Raw genomic sequence first — 21,761 nt, 5'->3', positions numbered from 1 at the left:
GAGAAGTTCTATGTGCACAGGAGAATGTGTATTCTGTTCCTTTGGGTGAAATGTTCTGTATATATTTATTAAGCCCATCTGTTTTAATGTGTTGTTTAAGGCTGATGTTTCCTTATTGATTTTATGTCTATATGATCTATCCATCGATTTAAGCAGGTACTAAAATCCCCTACTGTTATTACATTACTGTTGATTTATCTTTAGGTCTGTTAATACTTACTTTATATATTTAGGTGCTCCTATGTTGGTGATTAAGTATTTATAAATGTTATTTCTTCTTGCTGGAGCAACCCCTTCATCACTATGAAATGGTCGTCTTTTTCTTTAATTACAGTCTTCATTTTAAAGCCTATTTTGTGATATAAGTATAGTTACCCCAGTTTGTTTTGGTTTCCACTTGCACAAAACATTTTTTTTCCATGCCTTCACTTTCAGTCTATATGTGTTTTATTTCTGAGTTGAGTCTTTTCTAGGCAGTATACATATGGGTGTTATTTATTTATTTATTTATTTATTTATTTATTTATTTATTTTTATTCATTCAGCTACTCTATGTCTTTTGATTAGAGATTTTAGTCCATTTATATTTAAGGTAATTATAAACAGGTATGTACTTATTGCCATTTTGTTCATTGTTTTCTGGCTGTTTTGTAGTTTCTCTCTGTTCTTTTACCCTCTTGTTTTCTTCCCTTGATGCCTTTTTTTAGTGTTATTTTCCAACTCCATTCTCATTATCTTCTGTGTATATGAATACATGAGTGTGTGTGTGTATAAATATTCTAAGTTGATAGGAAGTTAAATTTAAATGCATTCTAAAATTACATTTTTACTCTTCTCTCCTACATTTTAAGTTTTGATGTCACATTTTACGTATTTTTATTGTATTATCTCTTAACTAATTTTTATAGTTAGTTTTCGTGCTTTGTCTTTTACTCTTCATGTTAGCTTTATAAGTGATTTCTCCACTACCTTTACTATATACTTACCTTTACCAATGAGAATTTTTGCTTTCATAATGTTTCTTGTTACTAATTAGAGCCCTTTCTTTTTGGCTTAAAAAGAAGTCTTGTAAGTATGATTTATTAGTGGTGAATTCCTTTAGATTTTGCTTGTTTTGAAAACTCTTTTTCTCTCCTTTTATTCTTAATGTTAACTTTGCTGGGTTGAGTATTCTTGGCTGGAAGTTTTTTGCCTTCAGTACTTTGAATATATCATGACACTCCCTTATGGGCTGCAAAATTTCTGCTGAAAACTCAACTGATAGTCTTAAAAATTTTCTTTAAATGTTTTTATTTATTTTGAGAGACAGAGAGAGAGAGACAGAGAGAGAGAGACAGAGACAGAGACAGAGAGAGTGCGTGCACACAAGCACGAGCAGGGGGCAGGGTGCAGAGAGAGAGAGGGAGGCACAGAATCTGAAGCAGGCTCCAGGCTCTGAGCTGTCAGCAAGAGCCTGATGGGGGGGGGAGATCGAACCCACAAACTGTGAGATCATGACCTGAATTGAAGTTGGACACTTAACCGACTGAGCCACGCAGGTGTCCCAAACTCAATAGCCTTATGGGGGTTCCCTTGTATGGAAAACATTTTTTTTTCTTGCTGCTTTTAAGATTCTTTACCTTATGATGCTCAGCATCCATCCTCATCAGGNAAAAAAAAAAAAAGATTCTTTATCTTTACCTTTTGATGCTTGAATTATAATATGCCTTGGTGTGGGTCCCTTTGATTTCTCTTATTAGGGAGTTTCTGGGATTCCTGCATCTGGATGTCTGCTTCTTTCTCCAGGTTAGGAAAGTTTCCAGCCATCATTTCTTCAAATAAGTTTCAGGTTCCTTTATCTCTCTCCTCTTCCTGGGACACCTTATTATGTGAATGTTGAACCACTTGATGTTGTGCCATAGGTGCCTTAAGCTATCTTCATTTTTGAAAATTCCTATTTCTTTTGGTGTTCTGGGTAAGTTCTACTGCCCTGTATTCCAGATCACTGATTTATTCTTTTGCTTCATCTGGTCTGCTGTTGAACCACTCTGCATATTTTTCAGTTCAGTTACTACAGTCTTCAACTCTGTGATTTTTGTTTGGTACTTTTCTTATATTTTCTATCTCTTCCTTAAAATCCTGTGTTCATCCATTCTTGTCCTGAGTGAGCCTTTTTTGCTTTTATTTTCTTCCTCTTCCTCTCTTTCTTTTTGTGAGCACCTTGATGACCATACTTTGAACACTTTATCAAGTTAATTACTTACCTCCATTTCATTAAGAATGTTTCCTGGAGTTTTGTCTTGTTCTTTCATGTGTTTTCCTTGTTTTGCTTGACTCTCTGTGTTTGTTTCCATGTATTACGCAAAGCATAGACCTCTTCTAGTTTTGAAGAACTGGTCACAGGAAGCTTGGAGGTATGCTTCAGTCTGATATCTGTGCAGTGCCCTGGGTCTGGTAGCCTTCTAAGAACTAACTCTTCTATTATCTCAGTTCTGTGGGGCCCAGAAATGCAAGTACACCTGGCCTTCAAAGCCAAGCATTCAAGGGGCATTTCCTGCATGGAATGTGCACACCTGCTAACTCTGAGGTCATAGTACAGTGCTAGACTGGAATGAGCCTGCCCAGTGAGTTTTGCAAGGTGGGGTCATGGTGGAGCACCGGGTCAGGGCAAGAGGTCCCACCAGGTTTGGCAAAGCAGCTGTGGGGGCATGCTGGGCTGGGATGTGCCTACTTACTGGGTTTGGCAGGGCTGCAGGACAGCACAGTGGGTGAAACAAGCAGCACTGGCAAAGTAGAAGGAGAGTGCAGAAATGGTACCTGCCATATGTCTGTCCCCGGAGAGAGTTCCAACAGACCTCTACTCCTCTAGCAGACCCTTTAAGCTTAGCCAATGAATCTCCTTCACATCTAGTCTAGGTGCCTTTCAGCTTGCTGCTTTTGAGCTGGGTCCTGAGGTGAGTGAATCTGTGTAAGCCCTTTATAAGTGGAGTCTCAGTATCCTACGGCCCTTTGGGTCTCCTGGACATAAGCCCCATTGCTTTTTAAAGCCAGATCTTTTGGAAGCTCATTTCTCCAGTGCAGGTCCCAATGACCAGGGTGCCTAAGGTGGGGTTTGAACCCCTTGCTCCTTAGAGATATACTCCATATTTATGGGACCCCTCCCAGTAGTGGGTTACCCCCAACTAGAGGTGGGGCTTTTGGAAAGACCATATCTCTATATCTCCTAATCATCTTGATGTGGCCTTTTTATCCTTCGCTGTGGAGGAGCTGCTCAGCTAGTTTTCAGGTCTTTTTCAAAGAGGATTGTTCTATATGTATCTATAGATTTGGCATGTCTGTGGGAGGAGGGAAGTTCAGGATCTTTCTATGTTTCTTTCTTCCACTGTCCCCTCAAACTTCTCCATTTTTATTTGCTTTAGACAGTACTGTGTTAGCACAGTGTTGCTGTTAATACTGGATAAACATTTTCATTACAATCTTTAATGTCCAGGACTTTGGAAATGGACTGAAAATCTTACACATGAAGATAAATGTTCAACATATAGGATACTGAGCCCACAGGAAAGACAAAAGAAAGCCCAAGTTACAGACTTTTTTTTTTTTGATAATTTGAAATTATGCTAGAATTTGGGCATCAAATTAAAACACTATTTGTCCCTTGGAAAGATTCCCAAATGTTGGTTGAAAATGAGAGATAATTAGGCTCTTTAGAAATGTTTCTGTTGATGCTGAATGTGGTTCAAGAACAAATAATTCAAGATTATTAGATGTGGGCACATTTGCATCATTCAGGCAATTGAAGAACGTGTGTTTGGGGTCTGCCCACCTCAAAAGGCTTATATTTTTTTATACATAATGTGATATTTCCCTGACATTCTCAATTCCCTTGATAGTTTCCAACTCCAGATAAGGGGAACAAGGATTCAAGGGTGTGCACATAGGCTGGCTTCTGGTTCTCATTCTCAATAATGGGCTAAGTGGCCACTGAAAGCATAGTCTTTATGTGAGCACCCTTGGTGATGGCCACAGGCCCGCTGAGGCTAGCTGACTCTACCACATGCCACAAGGTGCTGAAAGCAGCACATGGTGTTGTACAGAGAGGTTCCAACTCTGCCGGTGGGTACCAGCCAAGGAAGTCTGAGAAGGAGCCAGGTGGCAAGAAGCCCATCCTCACACCCTCTGGGCTCAGATTAGACATGTCTGCATTCTACACTTAGCATCCCAACAACCAGCACATTGCAGACACACACACACACACACACACACACACACACACACAGAGTAGGTGTTTAATGAATATTTTAGTTGTCCCTGGTCACACAGTTCTCTTCCTAGGAATTGGACAGGAATGTCCCCAACAGGGAATGGACTATATGCCAGGTATCAGCTGGGTGTTTGTTTTATTTTTCCCGTTTCTCAACTCACTGTTTTCACATACAGCACAGAGAACACACCGACATATGAAGGCTTCCGGCTGTATGTGCAAGGAGCTGAGCTCTTCTTGCTGTGAGCTGTTTAATGCACCATCAGAACTAAAATTCAAGAGGTTTTCTGAAGCACTTATACATATAACCTTTTCTTTCGCCTTTCTCCCTTTTTCTGTAGCAATTCAGTCGACCCCAGTGTTTCACCATTTTCACCAGTGTCCAGTGTCGGTCTGACTTCCTTCAAGGGTGGCTTTCCTCATGATGATCCATGGCATGACTCTAGAATAGTTAACCCTTTGCACACATCTTCAGAAAGCCATCTTGGAACCCCCAACAAGTAGACCAGCAAAAACCCTTACCTTCAAACCAAAGAAAATACTAAATCCATGAAATCACTTAAGCCATCCTTCCAAAGAGAGGGAGAATCAAAATGTTTTATGCAGCAACCTATAAGAAACTCATTTTGTGGGATGTTTCACATTCCAGCCCATGGTTTATTCCCCCATATATCCCTGCCAGTAATATCAACCAGATGTGGCAAAGAAGTCTGTGCAGAATTGTAAAAATTACAAGCATATTCTGTAATTCCAAAGCATTGTAAAGTCACAGTTTGGTTTTCTTTCTTTCTGGAAAAAAGAAAAAAAAAAACTTTTCAAGCTGGCAGAATGTTCTCAGTACAAGTATTACCTGATCACTTTAGAAAGTTCTTCTGTTGGCCCAAAGGGCCAAAGAGTTTTAAAATATAAAACCCAGCTCTACCTTTGATACATTGTAGGGAATTCAGAAAGTTCTACTTGCACACATGCATTTGAGTCTATAAATTTTCTGTTTTAATATTTCAAGTCTTAAGACTTTAGACCTCAGATCTGAGCACTTGCTCACAGAGGCTCATATAAGCATAAAAGTACAAAATAATGAACCTTGAAAGTTTCAGAGATCCGTGATTATTTTTCTTCTCTCTTCTTTAAGGTGTGTTTCAGCACAGGTGCGCAGGATAAGGTAGAAAACAACCCCCAGAACTGAAGGTCAGAAAGGCCTCGGTTTATTCCTGGTGAGTTAAACTCTTAAGCCTCAGTTTCATCACCTGTACAGTGGGCATAAAAATATCTACCCTGCAGGAAGACTAAAAAAGATTGTATATACATAAGGTGCCTAGTACACAGTAGGGACTCAAAAGATATTTGGTTGTTTGCCTGCTCCCCAATCTATAAAATAATAGGGTTTGTACTGATCAGTGTTTCTCAAAGTATACCCATGGGTGACATATACTAAATACACTTAGTTTGCCTATTTACAAGGTCAGAACCCTGGGTCCATTCCAGATCTAATTAACTAGATGTCTTAGTTACATAGACTGGGAATCAGCATTTTAAGCAGCACCTCAAGGAATTTTTTTCCCCACATGCTAAGCTTGAGAAGCAGTGGAACTTAGATCCTTGATGATCAAATGTGGTCCTAGGCCAAAAGCATCACCTGGAAGTTTGTTATAAACACAGACTCTTAGGTCTCACCCCAGACCTACAGAACCAGAATTCACATTTTAAGAAGATTCCCGGGTGTTCGGATGCTTGGAGAAGTTTGAGAAATTCTGGCCTAGATAACTTTTATTCCTAGCTCTAAAATTCTATCATTTAAGAGTCTACAAGACAATTCAAAGTATTAGCCTTGTAATCAGCTCTGTGGATAGACAACAGGCTTCTGTGTTCAGCTGGATAAAGCCTCAGTGGAGGAGAAAAGAAACCTTCCAGGCCTTCTTTCCTGGCTCTAGCTTAAAACATTATAGACAGAGTGCAAATCACGCAAAACAGAAATCCCGATAGTGTCATGGCACCCACTGTAATCCATTATCTGTCCACATGCAGATGAAAGCTGTCCTGTCCTCAAGCACATGATGAGACCTGCAGGTGACAGAGCATGCCATAACACAAACAGAAGGCCCAGGCCTCACTTCAGTGTTCAGGGGGCAGGGGAATGGAGAGGGAGGAGGGGACGGAGCTCCAGTTTGCAGGGAGATTTTTCCATGAGCTTTTAGTGGCTGTGCCCCTGGAAAAAGTGACCCCACGTCTGCAGCGGTGAGGCCGGCCCGTCCCTGGCTTCTGAGGGCTGGGCTCGCACAGGGGGAGCAGGTCTCTGGGATGCAGCTCCCGGCAGGCAGGCGGTTCTGAAAACCCCCACCATCCGGATGGACTGGTTTCCCCATTGTCCTATTATCATTTCACCACATCAGATAACAACTCTGCTGGAAAATTGAGAAGTATGGTTTTTGTTTTCTCCACTGGCGTTTCACTTTTATAGCACTGTTTCACATCGATATAGAGTTTTATGGCGACACATATTGCATGTAGTTATGTTTTCAAGTTTAGTGCAGAACTGGAAGATTAAGGTGGCTGCAGAAGGATCTACGAACAGCAAAAGGTACTACCTAGAGGTATGAGGCCCCAGTCACTCAACGCGTCTGGGCCCATTGAGGGCTTCAAATACATAAAGGAACAAACAATAACTGAGATTCTACTAGGTGCCTGGCAGTTTAACTAGTTATTAACTTCTCATAAGTACAGTAAGGAATGTAGGCTCTGGAGTTAGGCAAGCTTGGGTTTGAATTTTGGCTCTCCCAGTTACTGGCTCTGTGACCTTGGGTAAGCTGTCCGAATCTTTAGGACTCTGTTTCTTTATCTCTAAAATGGAAATATTATAGTATCTGACCCCCTAGACCAGAGATGAAAAAAGAGGATATACACAGAAGCAGGTCACAAAGCACCTGATCCATGCAACTATGTAATAATGTACTTGGGAACTGTTATGGACTGCTGCATCCCCCAATTGAGGCCCTTGGGCCCATTCCTTCAGAATGTGACTGTATTTGGAGATCAGGTCTTTATAGAGGTGATTAAGTTTAAACACACCCATGAGGGAGGGGCCTTAAGCCAGTATGCCTGGTCCCCTTATGAGAAGAGGAAGAAACAGCAGGGATGAGCATGGACAGAGGGACAGCTACATGAAGAGACACAGGAAATGACAGCTCGAAGACAAGGAAAAAGGCCTCAGGAAACCAACCCTGCTGGCACCCTGATCTTAAACTTCCAGGATCCAAACTATGAGAAAATAAATTTCTGTTGTTTGAGCTATCCAATCTGAGATACTTTGTTACAGCAGCCCAAGCAAACGAAGACAGCAACTGTGAATGTGATCCCTCTTGTACAGTCAACCAACCCTAGGCCGAGAAAGTTGAAGTTACTTGCTCAGGGTCACCAAAGGGTAGGACCCCAGCGCAGGTGTGTATGGCTCTGAAGGCCACATTCTTTACTCTGGCACTGGGCTGCCTCAAAGAGGCACTAGACTGCCTTGCTGCATGCAGATTCCTGTGGGAGGGGGGGTACAGGGCACACACACGCAAGGCAGTGATAAGATGGGATGATGGAGAAAAGGAAGGAGAGGTACAAGCAAGCAGAGAGGAGAGTTCAGAGGAGGGCTCCCACATTGGAAGGAAGTTCCCTGGAAACGGAGGTTTCACAGCCTTTATCTCTGGGAGGGACGCTGCTTTACCATGACAACAGCCCAGTGACTCGGGGCTAGTTGGCTGGCCACACTTCCGGAGTGTTTTTAGCGGCCTGAGAGACTAACCTTCCAAGTCTCTTGCAACTCCACAGATGCAAGTGAGGGCCAGGGGGGTTAACCCCAGTGGACTGTTTTTAAAGCTGTCAGATACCTTGTAGAACTGAGTGGAGGATAATTGGAGGCCCCTGTGCTGCTGCTGTCATGCTGCTTATTCAGCTACAGGTTGAAAACCACTACCAAATACTGAATGGGCTCTTTGGACATGAATCCAGACAGAGGGGCCAAAAGGACCCACGCATCATACAGCAAAGTCAAACTCTTAAAAACTGGCTGTGAACCACTGTGCCCCTCATCTCCTTAAAGCTCTCTTCTGAGTAAAATGCAGAGGACTTTTAATCACTGTTTTCACCTTGTCTTCTGCTCCTTTTAAGGATGCCTGGCAACATTAACCCTTTAACCTCCAAATAACCGGAAATCCTTCACTCCCTTTCCCATGTGCAGATGAAAGAGAAAGCTAGAAGGGGACACAAAAAGGAAAAATTAATAACCTACAGACCATGTAACAGACCACTCTCTGTGCCATCCTGTCTGGATGAGACAACTGAGGCCCAGAGAGGGAAAGTAACATGTCTCAGGCCACAGAGCTCACGGGTTGTAGAGGACCAGTCTGAAGACCAGGATCTTCCTACTTCAAGGGCACTGCTGCCTCACCCTATATCTCTTGGAGCCTGAATTCTCTCAGGTGCTGATGTTTTGATACCACAGATGCCAAAGCTGTGGCATATGCACTGCTTGCATCAGTCAGCCAGCAAAGTCAACCACAGCCATGTTTCACTGAGCACTTGTTATGTGCTACAGTCAATGTTGAAGGCTGTCCATGGGTCACTTCCATTTATCCTCACAACAACATAGAGAAGTAGGTGCTCTTGTTTATTTTACTGATGATGAACCTGAGACTCAGGAAAGTTAAATAATTTGTCCACAAGCTCACAGCCTTTTAAGCCCTCAACTCTACTGCCACCTCCTATGCTCAGCTCTGAGTCAGGAGTGGTAGGGATCTTAGGAAGAGTGGAAACACAGTCCCAACACTTTAGAACCTTCTGATCTATGTCCAGAGGGGGAGAAGCTAATATTTATTGCGTGCCAAAGGCATGGCAGAGAAGACCTTGCTGGCCTTTACAGACCATAGTGATGTTACCTAATCTTCAGGGCACTTCCAAGCTCTATGATTCTCTGGCCTGTACTATACATGCTTGAAAACAGGGTAAGAAGACAGATATACCACTAATATACATATGGATCAATGAATCGATGGTACTGGATCAGTAGGTGGATGGGGGGTGGAGTGACCAGGAAAGGCCTTACAGAAGCACTTAGACGTATGACAGATCCATTATAAACCCTTTTTATCATCACTTCCACAATAGCTAGCTTGGCATGGTAGGAAACTGAAGGACTCTTCAGTGACAGACACATATATGAGTCCTAGTTCCATTGTATCCTGGTTATACAGCAGTGGGGTAAGTTAGATAACCCCTCTAAGCATCAGAAGTAGATCTGATAATGATCCTCTCTGCAGGATTAGTATAAAGGTTAAATCTGAGCATTGAGGCAAAGTCCCCAGGGTAGTGCTACTTCTTAGAAATGTGAGCTATATGCGTAAGTAATTTAAACTCTGAGTTTTAGTTTCCTCTACTATAAAATGGGAAGGTTGAGGCAGGTTGCTACCTTCAGTAGAAAAACAGCACAGACTCCCATCAGATTACCCAAATTTGAATTCTGGTTCTGTCACTAAGTAGCTGTAGGATATTGGGCAATTTCTTAACCTCTTTGAGCCTCAGTTTCATATCTATAGAATAAGAATAGTCATAGTATGGTACCACAGGGTTGTTAGGAGTATCAAATGAGTTATACCTCAAGTGCTCAGATCAGCACCTGCTAGTCAATAGGTTTACAGTTGTTATTACCTTGAAGTGTTACTTTCATTTAAAGCACAGCAAACTGCACAAAGTTGTTGCTCAATAAATTTGTAGACATCTGTTGTTTTCAAGTTTGGCATCACTTCCCCCATCTTTGGATAATGGAATTATTATTTCTTTTGGGAAACTCATTCCCATACCCTGCAAACTCTCATCCTCAAATGACTGGGTGAACCCATGACCCAAACTTGACTGGTCAGAGGACACCACCTCACTGGCAACAGCAATGCTCTCAGACATGGATGTGTGGCCAAGCTAAGCAGTCTACCACTGGTTCTTTTCTGCAGGACTGTTGACTCTACTGGATTGCCAGATTAGTACCTGGAATCTTCTGCTTTTGCTCACCATCATGTGCCCTGCTACAAAAGACTGAAGAAGTGACATGAAGTCCCAATGACATCACCAAGCCCCTGGATCCAGTTGTTCCTAAAGCCATCCATAACTATTTCTGAACTTCCCAGGCATATAAACTAAGATCTTTCCTCTCCGGATTAAACAAACTTTAGTCATATTTCTGTCACTTAGTGGTTAGTAGCGTTAATATAATAGCAGGTTTCCAACAAATATTATTTCCCTTTCCCATCACTCCTCAAAACATCTTATTACATGTCGATACCCTTGCCAAAAGGCTTTCTTTGGATAAACATGAAGTATTAAGCAGTTTTTGTCTACAGATATAACAAGAAAGGAAAAGGCGTGTCCAGAATTGCTACTTATCCCACATGGTATGCTAGGGAGTAAAGAGCCACACAGTACCCACATTTAGCATTCCCTGGAAAATACCTCACTGTGCCTATTGAGATTCAATGCTCCTTTAATACAGATCTAGTGACATATGTATACACACCCATGATTGCACATTTATTGATTTCTAATTTGTACCCTGCTTGCTTCCAAAAAGGCCCTGGAGTGGCTGACAAAATAAGACAAAGACATAATAGGGCCATTAAGAAAAATCAAAGATCAAGCCCAGAGAGAAAAAAGGGATTGCTGATTATAGCCAAAACCTGAGTTAATACAGTTGCTTCAATAAAAAAATTATATTTAGCTCTCAGCTTTTTGGCAGCCATTCAGAATGTGTCACAATGAGGCACACAGAGAAGTGGACATCCTTCATGTCTACACCTGAAAACCCAGCAGAAGCCGGGCTGGAACAAGCACAGAGGAAGAGCTTACTAAATGAATGAATGAATGAGGGAATGAATGAATGAGGGATAAAAGAACCAAAGCTCCTTAAGGGCACTGTTTATATACTTAGGCCTATATCCTTCACTTATTCATCTACCCATATGCGGTGAGTGCATATGTGTACCCCTCTCTGTGCCTGGCTAAGACCTGGAGAGGGACAGATATTAGACTGAGTCAAATGTCGTTCCTGCCTTCCCAGCTGTGGCTCCCGGGCTTGAATCAAAAGTTCAGAGCCATCCACCTCAGTGCCCATAGCAACTGCTGGTTTCTTCGTGCATCTAGGAGAAAGCGATCAGAGAGCAAGGCTGAGAATATGTGAAGTGCGGGAGTAACACTAGTTGCCTCGGTAGTTACACTCACACGGCACTGTAAACCCTAGAAAACAAATGCACGCTATGATCTCGTCTGATACTCACAGTTCCTTGGCGAGAAGATAAAAGGGAAGGGGAGTGTCTGCCTTTATACTGATGGGAATATTCGGGCACAGAAGGGAAAGTGACTCCCCCAACCTCTCTTAGTTAGAAAGTGACAGGATACCACCCTGGGGATTCCCATGGCCTAGGCTGCCACCAGAGACCTGTTATCACTGCCTGAAATCCCTCCTCTGCCTGGATCAAAAGCAGCCTTACACAAAATGGGCATCATTTGAGGGCCGTGGGGAGCGGCTGTGAGGCCATGTTCCATGAGCAAGAACCAGCCCGCCCGACACCCTGTAACAAGTGGAACACTCAGACCCCACCCGCTCATGGTTTTCCAGCAGCCCCAGCCCCACAGACACCTTCTGTTTGCTTAGAAAGTGATGCTGAGATTCCAGATGAAGAGTTTAGAGTCAGCATTATTTAGGAGCAGGTTGAAAAAGCACAATGTGGTGGAGAGATGGCTATTAGGTGAGCATGTAAGGAAAGAACTATACAGGAAGAGGAAATTAAAAACCAGGTTGTTTCCCCATATGCCCATTTAGTATCGTTTATCCAGCTCAGCTAGATGCTCAGGTTGCTGAACATCACTTTATCCATCCTCATGCCCATCAAGATGGATTCAGCATGGACGGGTGAAAAGGGGAGCATATTCTTGCCCACAAATAGCAAAGTCAGCCAGGTGGACCGAGCCAGAGAAATGCAGTACACAGCGTGAGGAAACCTTGACAGGGTACAGGTGTGTCCTAGAGAAGGCAAGCAAGACTGATGCACCACTTACACACCAGCCTACCAGTGCAATTCCTGTTCCAACAAAGTGCCCTTTAAAATACATCTATGTATATAGTCTCTTTATGTGTATGTACACACAGATATAGATACAGACTTCTAATTCAGAACTCATTCTTAAGCACACACACTGACATGTGTTTTGTATTTCCCCATGTATCCTGGAGCCTACATGCATTGTTTGACTGCATAAACAGGTATTAAACACAGCCACTTGGAATGTAAATGGTGGCCACAAGTTTAGAGTCTCCCCAATAATGTTAGAGTCTTCCCAGCCAGGCTGTAAATCTCACTGCTTGACTACAAAGCAGCCAGACACTGTCACTTCATTCAGAAAATCAAGGCTTGGGCCAACCCAGTTCACCCCATGAGACACACAAGTCACTGCCAGTATGACTTGTAGGCTCAGAATCATAGAGCCATTCACCGTCAATTAATTAACACCTGCATAACACCCACAATATGCCAACCACAATCTCCATTCTGATGGGCATCTCAAGCTCCTTGAACCTCCAAACTCTCATACTGAATAAACGCACAGAAGGATCTCCAATCTTCCCCTTGCATTATGTCCTGGATCATTCCAGAAGATAAAGCAAAATTCAAGATGTTTCTTCTTTTTCCCACAAAATCACAGATCTCCAGACCCAGGGTTCCCAGACTGGTAGAGGTAGGAAGCAGGCAAAGGCCTGGGGTTATACCCGTCTGCAGGGTGAGATTAAAGTGTTATCCAATAAAATGTCCTCTGAGACCACTGGTGTCTCCTGTAAATAAACATACCTCAAATCCCATCCCTAGGGCATTTCCCTGAGGTGAGGTCAGACCCATGTTAAATGGCAGTGTGTCCTTCTTTGCAAAGAAGAGATCCACTACCATAAGTCACTATTCCTCACTGGCCACTTAAGCCACTGATATCTGAAAAATGGGAACAAAATGTCGGGTGTGGAGGGGAGTGTAGGGGGCACACCAGTTTGAAGCCCAGCTTCAAGTCTCCATGCGTATGGCCTAACTGCCAAGCTCTGCACGGTACCAAGCTCCACTCACAAAGGCAACCACAATATCCATATCACCAAAGCCAGGCAGGACACCAGGTAAAGAACATAATTCGGCTCAACTTACAGTCTGGTGAGCTTTGGTGTACTCTGGAAAAGCAATTCCGGGAGGACCTGGAGCTTATTCTTGTTCAGGCGCCTACAGATGAAGAACAGAATGAAAGCGTGTCAGGAGACATTAAACTGGATCAAGAGTATTCACAGACACTCACTTCAATCAATCAATCAATCAACATGTATTAAGAGACTTTCTAGATACATCAACATCAGACCCACAGCATGTTAAGGCATATTCTGTTTTGCAAAGTTTGCAGTCAAGCTAGAGATACAAAGCAAAGGTCATTCATAGGCAAGAACACAGCACAGCCCATGCGCTGCCCTTTCGCCATCAAGAGCCTAGGACAGACATCACTAATTGATCACAACATTCTTTCCCACAGATCCCAGACAAGGCTTTTGAAATTTTCCGGAGATGTGCTCCAGGTAGCTATTGCCAAGCGATGAAACTGATATGCAAAATGGGTCCCTAAAAAGAAATAAAATACTAGAGAGAATATTTCATCCTAGATAGTGGTGGTGGTTGCAGTGGGGAGATAGCATTTACTATGGAAACAGAGGAGGCCATGGGTTGAGGGGCCAAATGCAATCCCTGCCAGCCTGGAGCAGGGCTGTATTATAACTTTCATGGGCCGTTGGCACTTTTGCCTTTGCATGCCCCTAAATCTACACAAAAAAATTAGTATCATATTTTATAACTATGTTGGTATAGAAATATATTAATATTATAACATTTACTTTGACCTGAAAGGCTTTTTTTCCTTCTAATTTTAAAAGAAATGAAAACATTTTCATGGGCCTCTGAAAGTATCGTTGGCCCTGGGCACTGTCCCCACTGTGCCTAATGGAGCAGTCAGCTTTGGGTCAAAGACTACAGTCTGGGCATGCCATGTGGCTGGAGGTAAACTCCGCCCAGAAGGGAAGCCCCACGTTGGATGGCGGCAACAGAGCCAATCCGATTCTCTCCTGAAATGGTCAATGCTAATACCAACAGTAAAGAAGGCCACATGAGTTTTCAAGGGACACCAACCCCTTATGGTGGGCTCTAATAAGGCTGATCTCTGGAGAGCAGGAGGTGAAGAGGGAGATCTTCCTTCCTGTCCATTCCCCTGCCTCTCTGTCCTAGCATCTTTATACAGCTTCATCAGTGACTGATCAAACCAGTGTCTCCAAATCTGTCCCCAGAATCCTTAAAATCTTCTGGAGCAAAAGGACAGTTTTATAGTCTGGTTGAATTTTTTTTCTTAGAGAAACCTGCCAATTTGGTTACCTGGGACAACCATACTATCCTATCTTAGAGTTAAGCAAACTGAAGAAAAGATAAGCTTCTTCCCTATTTCTGCCCCAAAGCCCACACTCTCTCCACTATAGCAAGCAGACATGCTTCTCAGGGTGGGAATTTCCTATTTTCTCCCTTTCATCCCAGGTTGATGGCCAAAAATTTCTGAGAGACAGAGGACTAGCAGGAGGTCAAAAAGGGCAAAGCATGTGAGAGAGGAGCTTTGAAGACCCCAGAATAAGGCTCTTGTCAGAAGTGTGCTGCTCAGCCCTGAAGGGGCTCACAGTGTGTGGGGGCAGGTGTGGACCAGCAATGCTATTTGTGGGCCCCCTGACTGCAAGGAGACCAGACTAGAGGCTGAGAAGTTGGACTGGATAAGCTCAAGTTCTAGGCCATTCCCCAAGAACAACCTGACTCCCCTATCAGTGCTCTCTCGTCTTGCAAAACTAAAACACTATTACCATCGAACAACTCCTTGCCCCAATTCCCGATAGCCACCACTCTACTTTCTGTTTCACTGAGTGTGACTGGTGTTCTTTTTTTAATTTTTTAAATGTTTATTTATTTTTGAGAGAGAAAGACAGAGTGCAAGTAGGGGAGGGACAGCGAGAGAGGGAGACAGAATCTGAAGCAGGTTCCAGGCTCTCAGCCATCAGCACAGTGCCTGATGTGAGGCTCAAACTCACAAACCATGAGTTCATGACCTGAGCCGAAGTCGGATGCTTAACCAACTGAGTCACCCAGATGCCTTGTGACCAGTGATCACTCCCAGTATCCACTCTCCATGTTCCTGTAACTAAAATGGAAAGACTGGAGGAGCCCACGGGAGAGGAGAGTGATGGGGTAATCTAGTTGCTTGTTTAGAGCAGCTCCCATAAGTCAGTGATAGGTCCCTTTATGTCATGTGGGAGCACTGATCCCAGAGAAGGTGTGGTGGTCTGACCTTGGGGCTAGCCAGAGGTGCGCTCAGGTCTAACAGTATCTTGATCTCCCTGTGGGACCTTCGGGTAGTTACCCAGCCTGTTGTTGAGCCTCAGTGTTCCATTCTGCAAAATAACCCTATTCGTTGGGTTATAGAAATTCTTAATGACACAGTGTGTGCCTAAGTGTTTAGCATTGCAATAAGAGCATCATGATAATAATAAAAATGATGCAGTCCTAACTGCATATCTGATGCTATGCTACATGATGGATGGGCACAATCACAGGCAGGAGAGCATGGAGGCAGGCGTCATGCCTACCCACAGCTTATAGATGAGGATGCTGATGCCTGGAGAGGCTGAGCACATTCCACAAGGCCACGGTGTTAGGAAGTGGTAGGGATGGCATCTGAACCCAGGCAGTCTGCCTCCAGAGCCCTGGTTCTGAACCACTAACCACTCAAAGCCTTGTAATAACTGACAGTTTCCTTCCTCCTTCCTTTTCTCCCCCCACCCCCTTCCTTCCTTTCATCCAGGGTTACCACCTCCTCAGCCCCAGCCCAGACAACCACCCATCCTGAACACATTTTCCTCCCTGAAAAGAACTGTCTTGGCGGTCCCTATGGCCAGAATTGGGTCTCTATGTGTCTGTCTGGAACCACCCTCTATTGTCACAGCTGCACAGATCCGGGTGAGAGTTACATTCAGACGACCAACACTTCAGTCTAGGCAAAAATCCTAAAACCCGGCCCACTGAGGCCTGCAGTGGGTACAGTGTTTAGTGTGCTAAAAAGCCCTAAACCAGAGTTGAAGCTAAAAATAAAACGAGCTTGGCTCCAAAGCTCCAGGAAGGGAAGGAATCATTTTTCAGTATTTGTGGCTGGACAAAAATAAAAACACAACCACACCGAGCCAATTGTGCTCTGCCTGCTGCTTCATAAACCCTGATGAGACTTCCAGGGCAGCTGGACCCAGTTTTTTCTCCCAGAGCCTCTGGGTTTTTCCGCTTCAGTCTGGGCGGGCCTCACGCTGGCTCTCCCTATCACAAGGAGCCCGATGCTCCATTTCATTTCCAGGTCATTCCAGGACTTATTCACGTTTACTTAGCAAACTGAGCCAGCTGAAGGGCTGATGAAGGCTCCAAGCTGCATAAAGTGCACTTCCCACCCGGCTGCTATAGAGTGGCTCCTGAACAGGAAAATGACTAGTATGAAATGGGTCGTTTTCCTGCGAGAGGAACAGGGAAGCACTGGGCTGCAGACAGGGGCTGTGGCCCTGAGGCCCTCCATCCCTCATGTCATCCACTGCTCTGTTACCCTGGATCCACAGGTGAAAATCTCCTGCTGTGGTTCAAGCTGAAAACAGATCCATGAGGCCTGGATGAAAAGGACCAAAGGGGACCCATATGAGGGCAGACCTGAGGGGACTGAAAAACCAGCCATAGGCCAGGTCAGTGATAAGATAAAGCCCTCTCTACCCTCTCTTCCCTGAGAGATCAGTACTCTTTTTCAGCTTTACCTGCTAGAACAATGGGCAGCATCAATGTCAAAAGACCACAGTCTGTGAGTTGCAAGATCATACTGAACCATGAAGCATTGCAGTACTGCTGAGATCAACTTCCTGGAGGTACCGACATGCAAGATCTGATTAGAGCTGTTGCCACTTTTGTTGTTGAATTTGTCCATTCATCTATCCATTCAATTATCCATCTACCTCACCTTTCCATCCAACACCATCCATTCATCTCACCAGTTCTTTTTCAATAGGAACGTATAAAGATGAATAAGAATATTCCCTTCTGAATATCAGATGCTAGTGGAGAAGATAGACAGGAAAACAAAGGTATCCTGGGAGCACAGTGGAGGGTGAGCTAACCCAGACCTGGTGAAGGAGGGCTTCCCAAAGGAAGTGGTTAGAATTTACTTTCGAAGCATGAGTACGACTCTTTAAGAGACAGGGACAAAGAGTTCTATATTTTTGTATGGCTACAGAGGTCCAAGACATCAAGGGGCCCCTGGGAAGTAGGCTACACCACCAGACTGTGGGGATGACATGAGAAGCAGAAGTAATAAAGCTGTAGAGCCAGGCAGGGGTCCTATGGCAAGGGTCATGATAAAGGATCTGGGCTGTGTTGTTTCCTGGGAGTAATGGGAAGCCACAGGAGAGGGGTGTGCAAGGAAATTATCATCTGATTTGGATTTTGGAAAGTCCTCTTGAATAGCAGTAAACCTCGTTTGGTAGAGAGTGAAAAAGGAAGCAAGGAGACTAATTATGAGGGCTCTTGCATAATCCATGTGACTGTGTGAGGATCTGCTTAAGGATGAGAATGGTATTGGAGTGTAGGAGATACATGTGAGGCATCATTGACAGTCAGAGGGAGTTACAAGGGTGGAGGTGTTAAAACTGGCCGCCAGGGCTCCCACTAAGTGGGTAACTGATCAGCTGAGACTACCAATCACTGCCAAAAGGAACAGAGAAGGGAGACAAGCACAAAGAACATGGTGTGTTCAGATTCAAGATTTCTATGCTACTGGGATCTCTCAAATATGTTCTGACAACGAATATCAGTAGCAAGTAATAAGAGTAAAGTCATGACTCAGGTGTTGTACTAAGCCCTTTACATGTGCTATCCCATCGAATTCCCACAGAAATGCTTTGACGCTAGCACTCTTGGTAGGCCTATAAGGAAACAGAAGCCTAACATGGTTAAAGCACTTGCCCAAAGTCCAACTTGACCAAAATGATGGGGATAGGATTTGAACCCAGACACCTGATGTGAAGCCTGTGCTCCTGGCTGCCATAGATAATGATAATATTTAGGTTAGCTCTTCATTATAGACTATCTTGACTTACCATCTCATGTGTAAGTCTCATTTTCCCAGAAAACTCTGAAGGTCCTCAAGTGTAGAAAATGTCTCCCTGCTGTCCCAACTTTAGCCCACACAGCCCCAGGCATGCAAGTGTGTGGTGCTTCAGGAAGGGTATGTTTCATGAAGGGAGGAATGGCAAATTTGGGGAATCTGAAAGATCAATGGTCTTCCTGGGCTAGGTGACAGAAGTCATCCTGTTTGGAGGTGAACAAAACTCCCAGAGGGGCCCCTTGTCTGTCTGCATTCTCCAGAAGCTTCTTGCAGACTCACCTGCCTCACTGACAGGCAAGGCAAGAACTGTGGGGCTCACTCAGTACCCCCCCCCACTCCACCCACTGAGTGAAGGACAGAACATGAGGCCTCCAGAAGCATGTATGCTCCAGAAGCATGTATGTCAGGAGGCCAGGGCAAGGCCACAGCATGTCAAGTCCTTTCCTTTCTTCAGGGAACAGTGGCCTATCCAGCTGCCTAGCTACGGGCTGAGGGAGGGAAAAGTCAAAGTGTTCTAACTCCCAAAGGTCACTGGGATTGCTTACTTTAGGAGTGAAATCAATTAGTTCCTCAGCCCTGGGCACTTTCCTAGGCAGCCTGGATGCGCTTCAGGTCTACTGGTACCTTCAGAAACATCAATGTGTCTAAGCAACAGGGCTAAAGTGGCTTTGTTATTCAGAGCAGAAGCTCCAAGCCTCCCCCAGTGGATAGGTGGAGAGGCCAATGGAGCTGGGGCTCCAGGCAAGCCCAGAGGAAGGGCAGCACCAAACTCAGAGGTGGCACCCTCATCCATGAGGATATATGGGTGTCACTGTACATCAGGGGAACTCTGAGCATAAGTGGAAAAAACTTGAACTTTGGCAAGTGATAAAAGTATACAGCCCTGATTTAGGGTTATTTCTACAGTTGCTCCCTGTAAAAACAATGGCCTCTTATTATTTTTTTGGTTTCCTCACTGGTCAAACAAATAAAATTCAGGCTTTTTTCCTGCTATGCAAATTTCAGAATGCAAATGAGATGTAACCTGATCAGCTAAGTAAGAAAGCTGATTTGTGATGTTGTTGGTTTATGTCATTGTCATGATCAGAAATGGTTCCCATATGTGTGGAAAGAAAGTCTATTTGCCTTAGCACCAAGAGCCTCTTTTTGTTGGGTGACTGATTTTTCTTTGCCATTGGGATTTCCATTTCCTTTTCTTTTTTTTTTTTCTTTGCTAGCAGCTTTACTGAGATCTAATGGGGCTTCCTTTTAATAGCACTTCTAGTCCAAGCCACAATTTATTTTGATGGTTCCAAAGCAAGTTGACCTGAGCCTTACCTTCCACAGAATTCAGCATTTGTTCATTGACATTTAGGTTGGCTTATGCCAATTTTGAAAATCTGTTATTTTTAGTTTGTAACTTCAAAATGTCCTTAATAGCAATTAAAAACCTTTATTTTTGACATTTCTGTCAGAGAAACAACTTTGTTTTCATCATCTAAAATTTTTGCCCCTAAGCAGTTTTTTTCCCCTTATTGAAGTTGTTTGAGAGAACCCATTTTAAAAATAACTTAAAGTGTAATTTAGGAACACAATTATTATGTAATAGCAAAACATGTACCTCATGAGGTACCTGAGAGGGAGGAATGCCTTAACATCTGCAAAGGTCCCCTTAGCGCTTCTCTTTCTTTTTTTTTTTTTTTTTTAATTTTTTAATGCTTTTATTTATTTCTGAGAGAGAGACTGTGAGCAGGGGAGGGTCAGGGAGAGAGGGAGACACAGAATCTGAAACAGGCTCCAGGCTCTAAGCTAGCTGTCAGCACAGAGCCCAATGCGGGGCTCAAACCCACGGACCGTGAGATCATGACCTGAGCCGAACTCGGCCACTTAACAGACTGAGCCCCAGCCCTCAGCGCTTCTCAAAGCATCGATAAATGGTGGCTGTTGTAGCTACTGTTCTTATCACCATCAGCGTCCCTAGATGACCTAGGAGGCCAGAAATACAGATTTACTTCTCCTTCACAGAGGACAGTGTTGGTCTTCAAGGCTATTAGAGTAACCAATGAGTTCCAAAATCTCAGTGGGTTAACAAAGTAAACAGACTCTACACTCACATAAAGGACTTGCTCCATTTTGCCAGGTGATGGAGGGAACTTGTGGTCTCCAAGTCTGCAGCGCTGGGGAAGAGCAAAACAAGGAGCCAGCTCCTAGCTTTCTAGAACTAGTGGTGGCTCCTATCACTTCTGTGCTCAGTCTACTGGCCAGAACTAACAGCACGGCATGAACAGAACTGTAAAGGAAGCTGGGAAATCTACAGGGATCTCGGATATTTGTTAAGAACTATCGTAATAGCCAGCTTGTCTTCACATCAAAGGAACAATGATGATCTCTTTGTTCTTGCTTTTCCTTCCTTCCTTTTTTTCTGTGAAGACAGGGCACTTATGCTGTGCTAAGGACTGTGTGAGATGTTTTATATGCACTATCTCATTTCACCCTTAGAATGACTCTTGAAGTAAACATTGTTACTGTGATTATTTTACATAAGGAAGCTGAGACAACAGAGAGAGTATGTAATTCATCCAAAGTCACACAGCTGATAAGTAAGGTTTAGAAAGAGGGCTCTCTGATACCAAGACTGTCTTTGAATCCATTCACTATTCTACTTCCAAATAACACTCTTCTGCTGGGTGACCAGCAGGCCTCATAACAATCCCAAGACGAAGGTCAGTAACAGAGCATTTGCCCATTTTATATAGAGAGAAACTGAGTCAATGCAGACTAGGAAGCTGAGCCTGTGCTCTTTTGGCCTTATTGTCCAAGCCCTATATAATGATCCTTTCCCTCTGGTTTCAGAAGGCTCTGAGGGTCCCAGAATCACTGTCCCCAGGGCACGAGGGAAATCCAGAGCCATTTCTAAAGGGCATTTATTCTTGTTCCCCTTTCAGATATAAAAGTTCTGTCTATTCAGAACTTCCCTGCCTGCCCTTGTAGGTGACTTTGTACTGAGATTTATGGACTGTTCTAGAGAGCTCCGAGGCTTGCCCAGGATCTCACCTTTCTGGCATCCAACTCAGGATGCTAGCAGAAAAAGAAAACAAGCACAAAGACTCCCAAACAACCCCTTTTGAACTTTCTCACACCTCACATTGGGCCAATTTTCCTCCAATTACACGGTCGGTTGTTAGAAAGAAAGCAGAGCACATCAGTGGCCTGAGTCTCCCTGTCTCTGGCCCATATGCCCAAATACCCCTCCCTCCAGAAAACCTTGATTTTAGGAGGG

At 43.8% G+C, this 21,761-nt stretch overlaps 1 protein-coding gene across 1 annotated transcript in view; it reads right to left on the bottom strand.

The window, feature by feature from the left end:
* The window catches only part of SLIT3 (slit guidance ligand 3), a 598,836-nt gene that overhangs the window by 486,453 nt on the left and 90,622 nt on the right, over positions 1-21,761 (bottom strand). Inside the window, exon 4 of the mRNA XM_077757361.1 lies at positions 13,453-13,524. Coding sequence (XP_077613487.1) covers positions 13,453-13,524 — 72 coding nt within the window. The remainder of the gene's footprint in view (positions 1-13,452; positions 13,525-21,761) is intronic.

Source organism: Crocuta crocuta, unplaced genomic scaffold (genome assembly GCF_008692635.1).
Source record: "Crocuta crocuta isolate KB4526 unplaced genomic scaffold, BGI_CrCroc_1.0 scaffold131, whole genome shotgun sequence".
Taxonomy (NCBI): Eukaryota; Metazoa; Chordata; class Mammalia; order Carnivora; family Hyaenidae; genus Crocuta; species Crocuta crocuta.
This window is presented reverse-complemented; position numbering and strand designations above follow the sequence as displayed.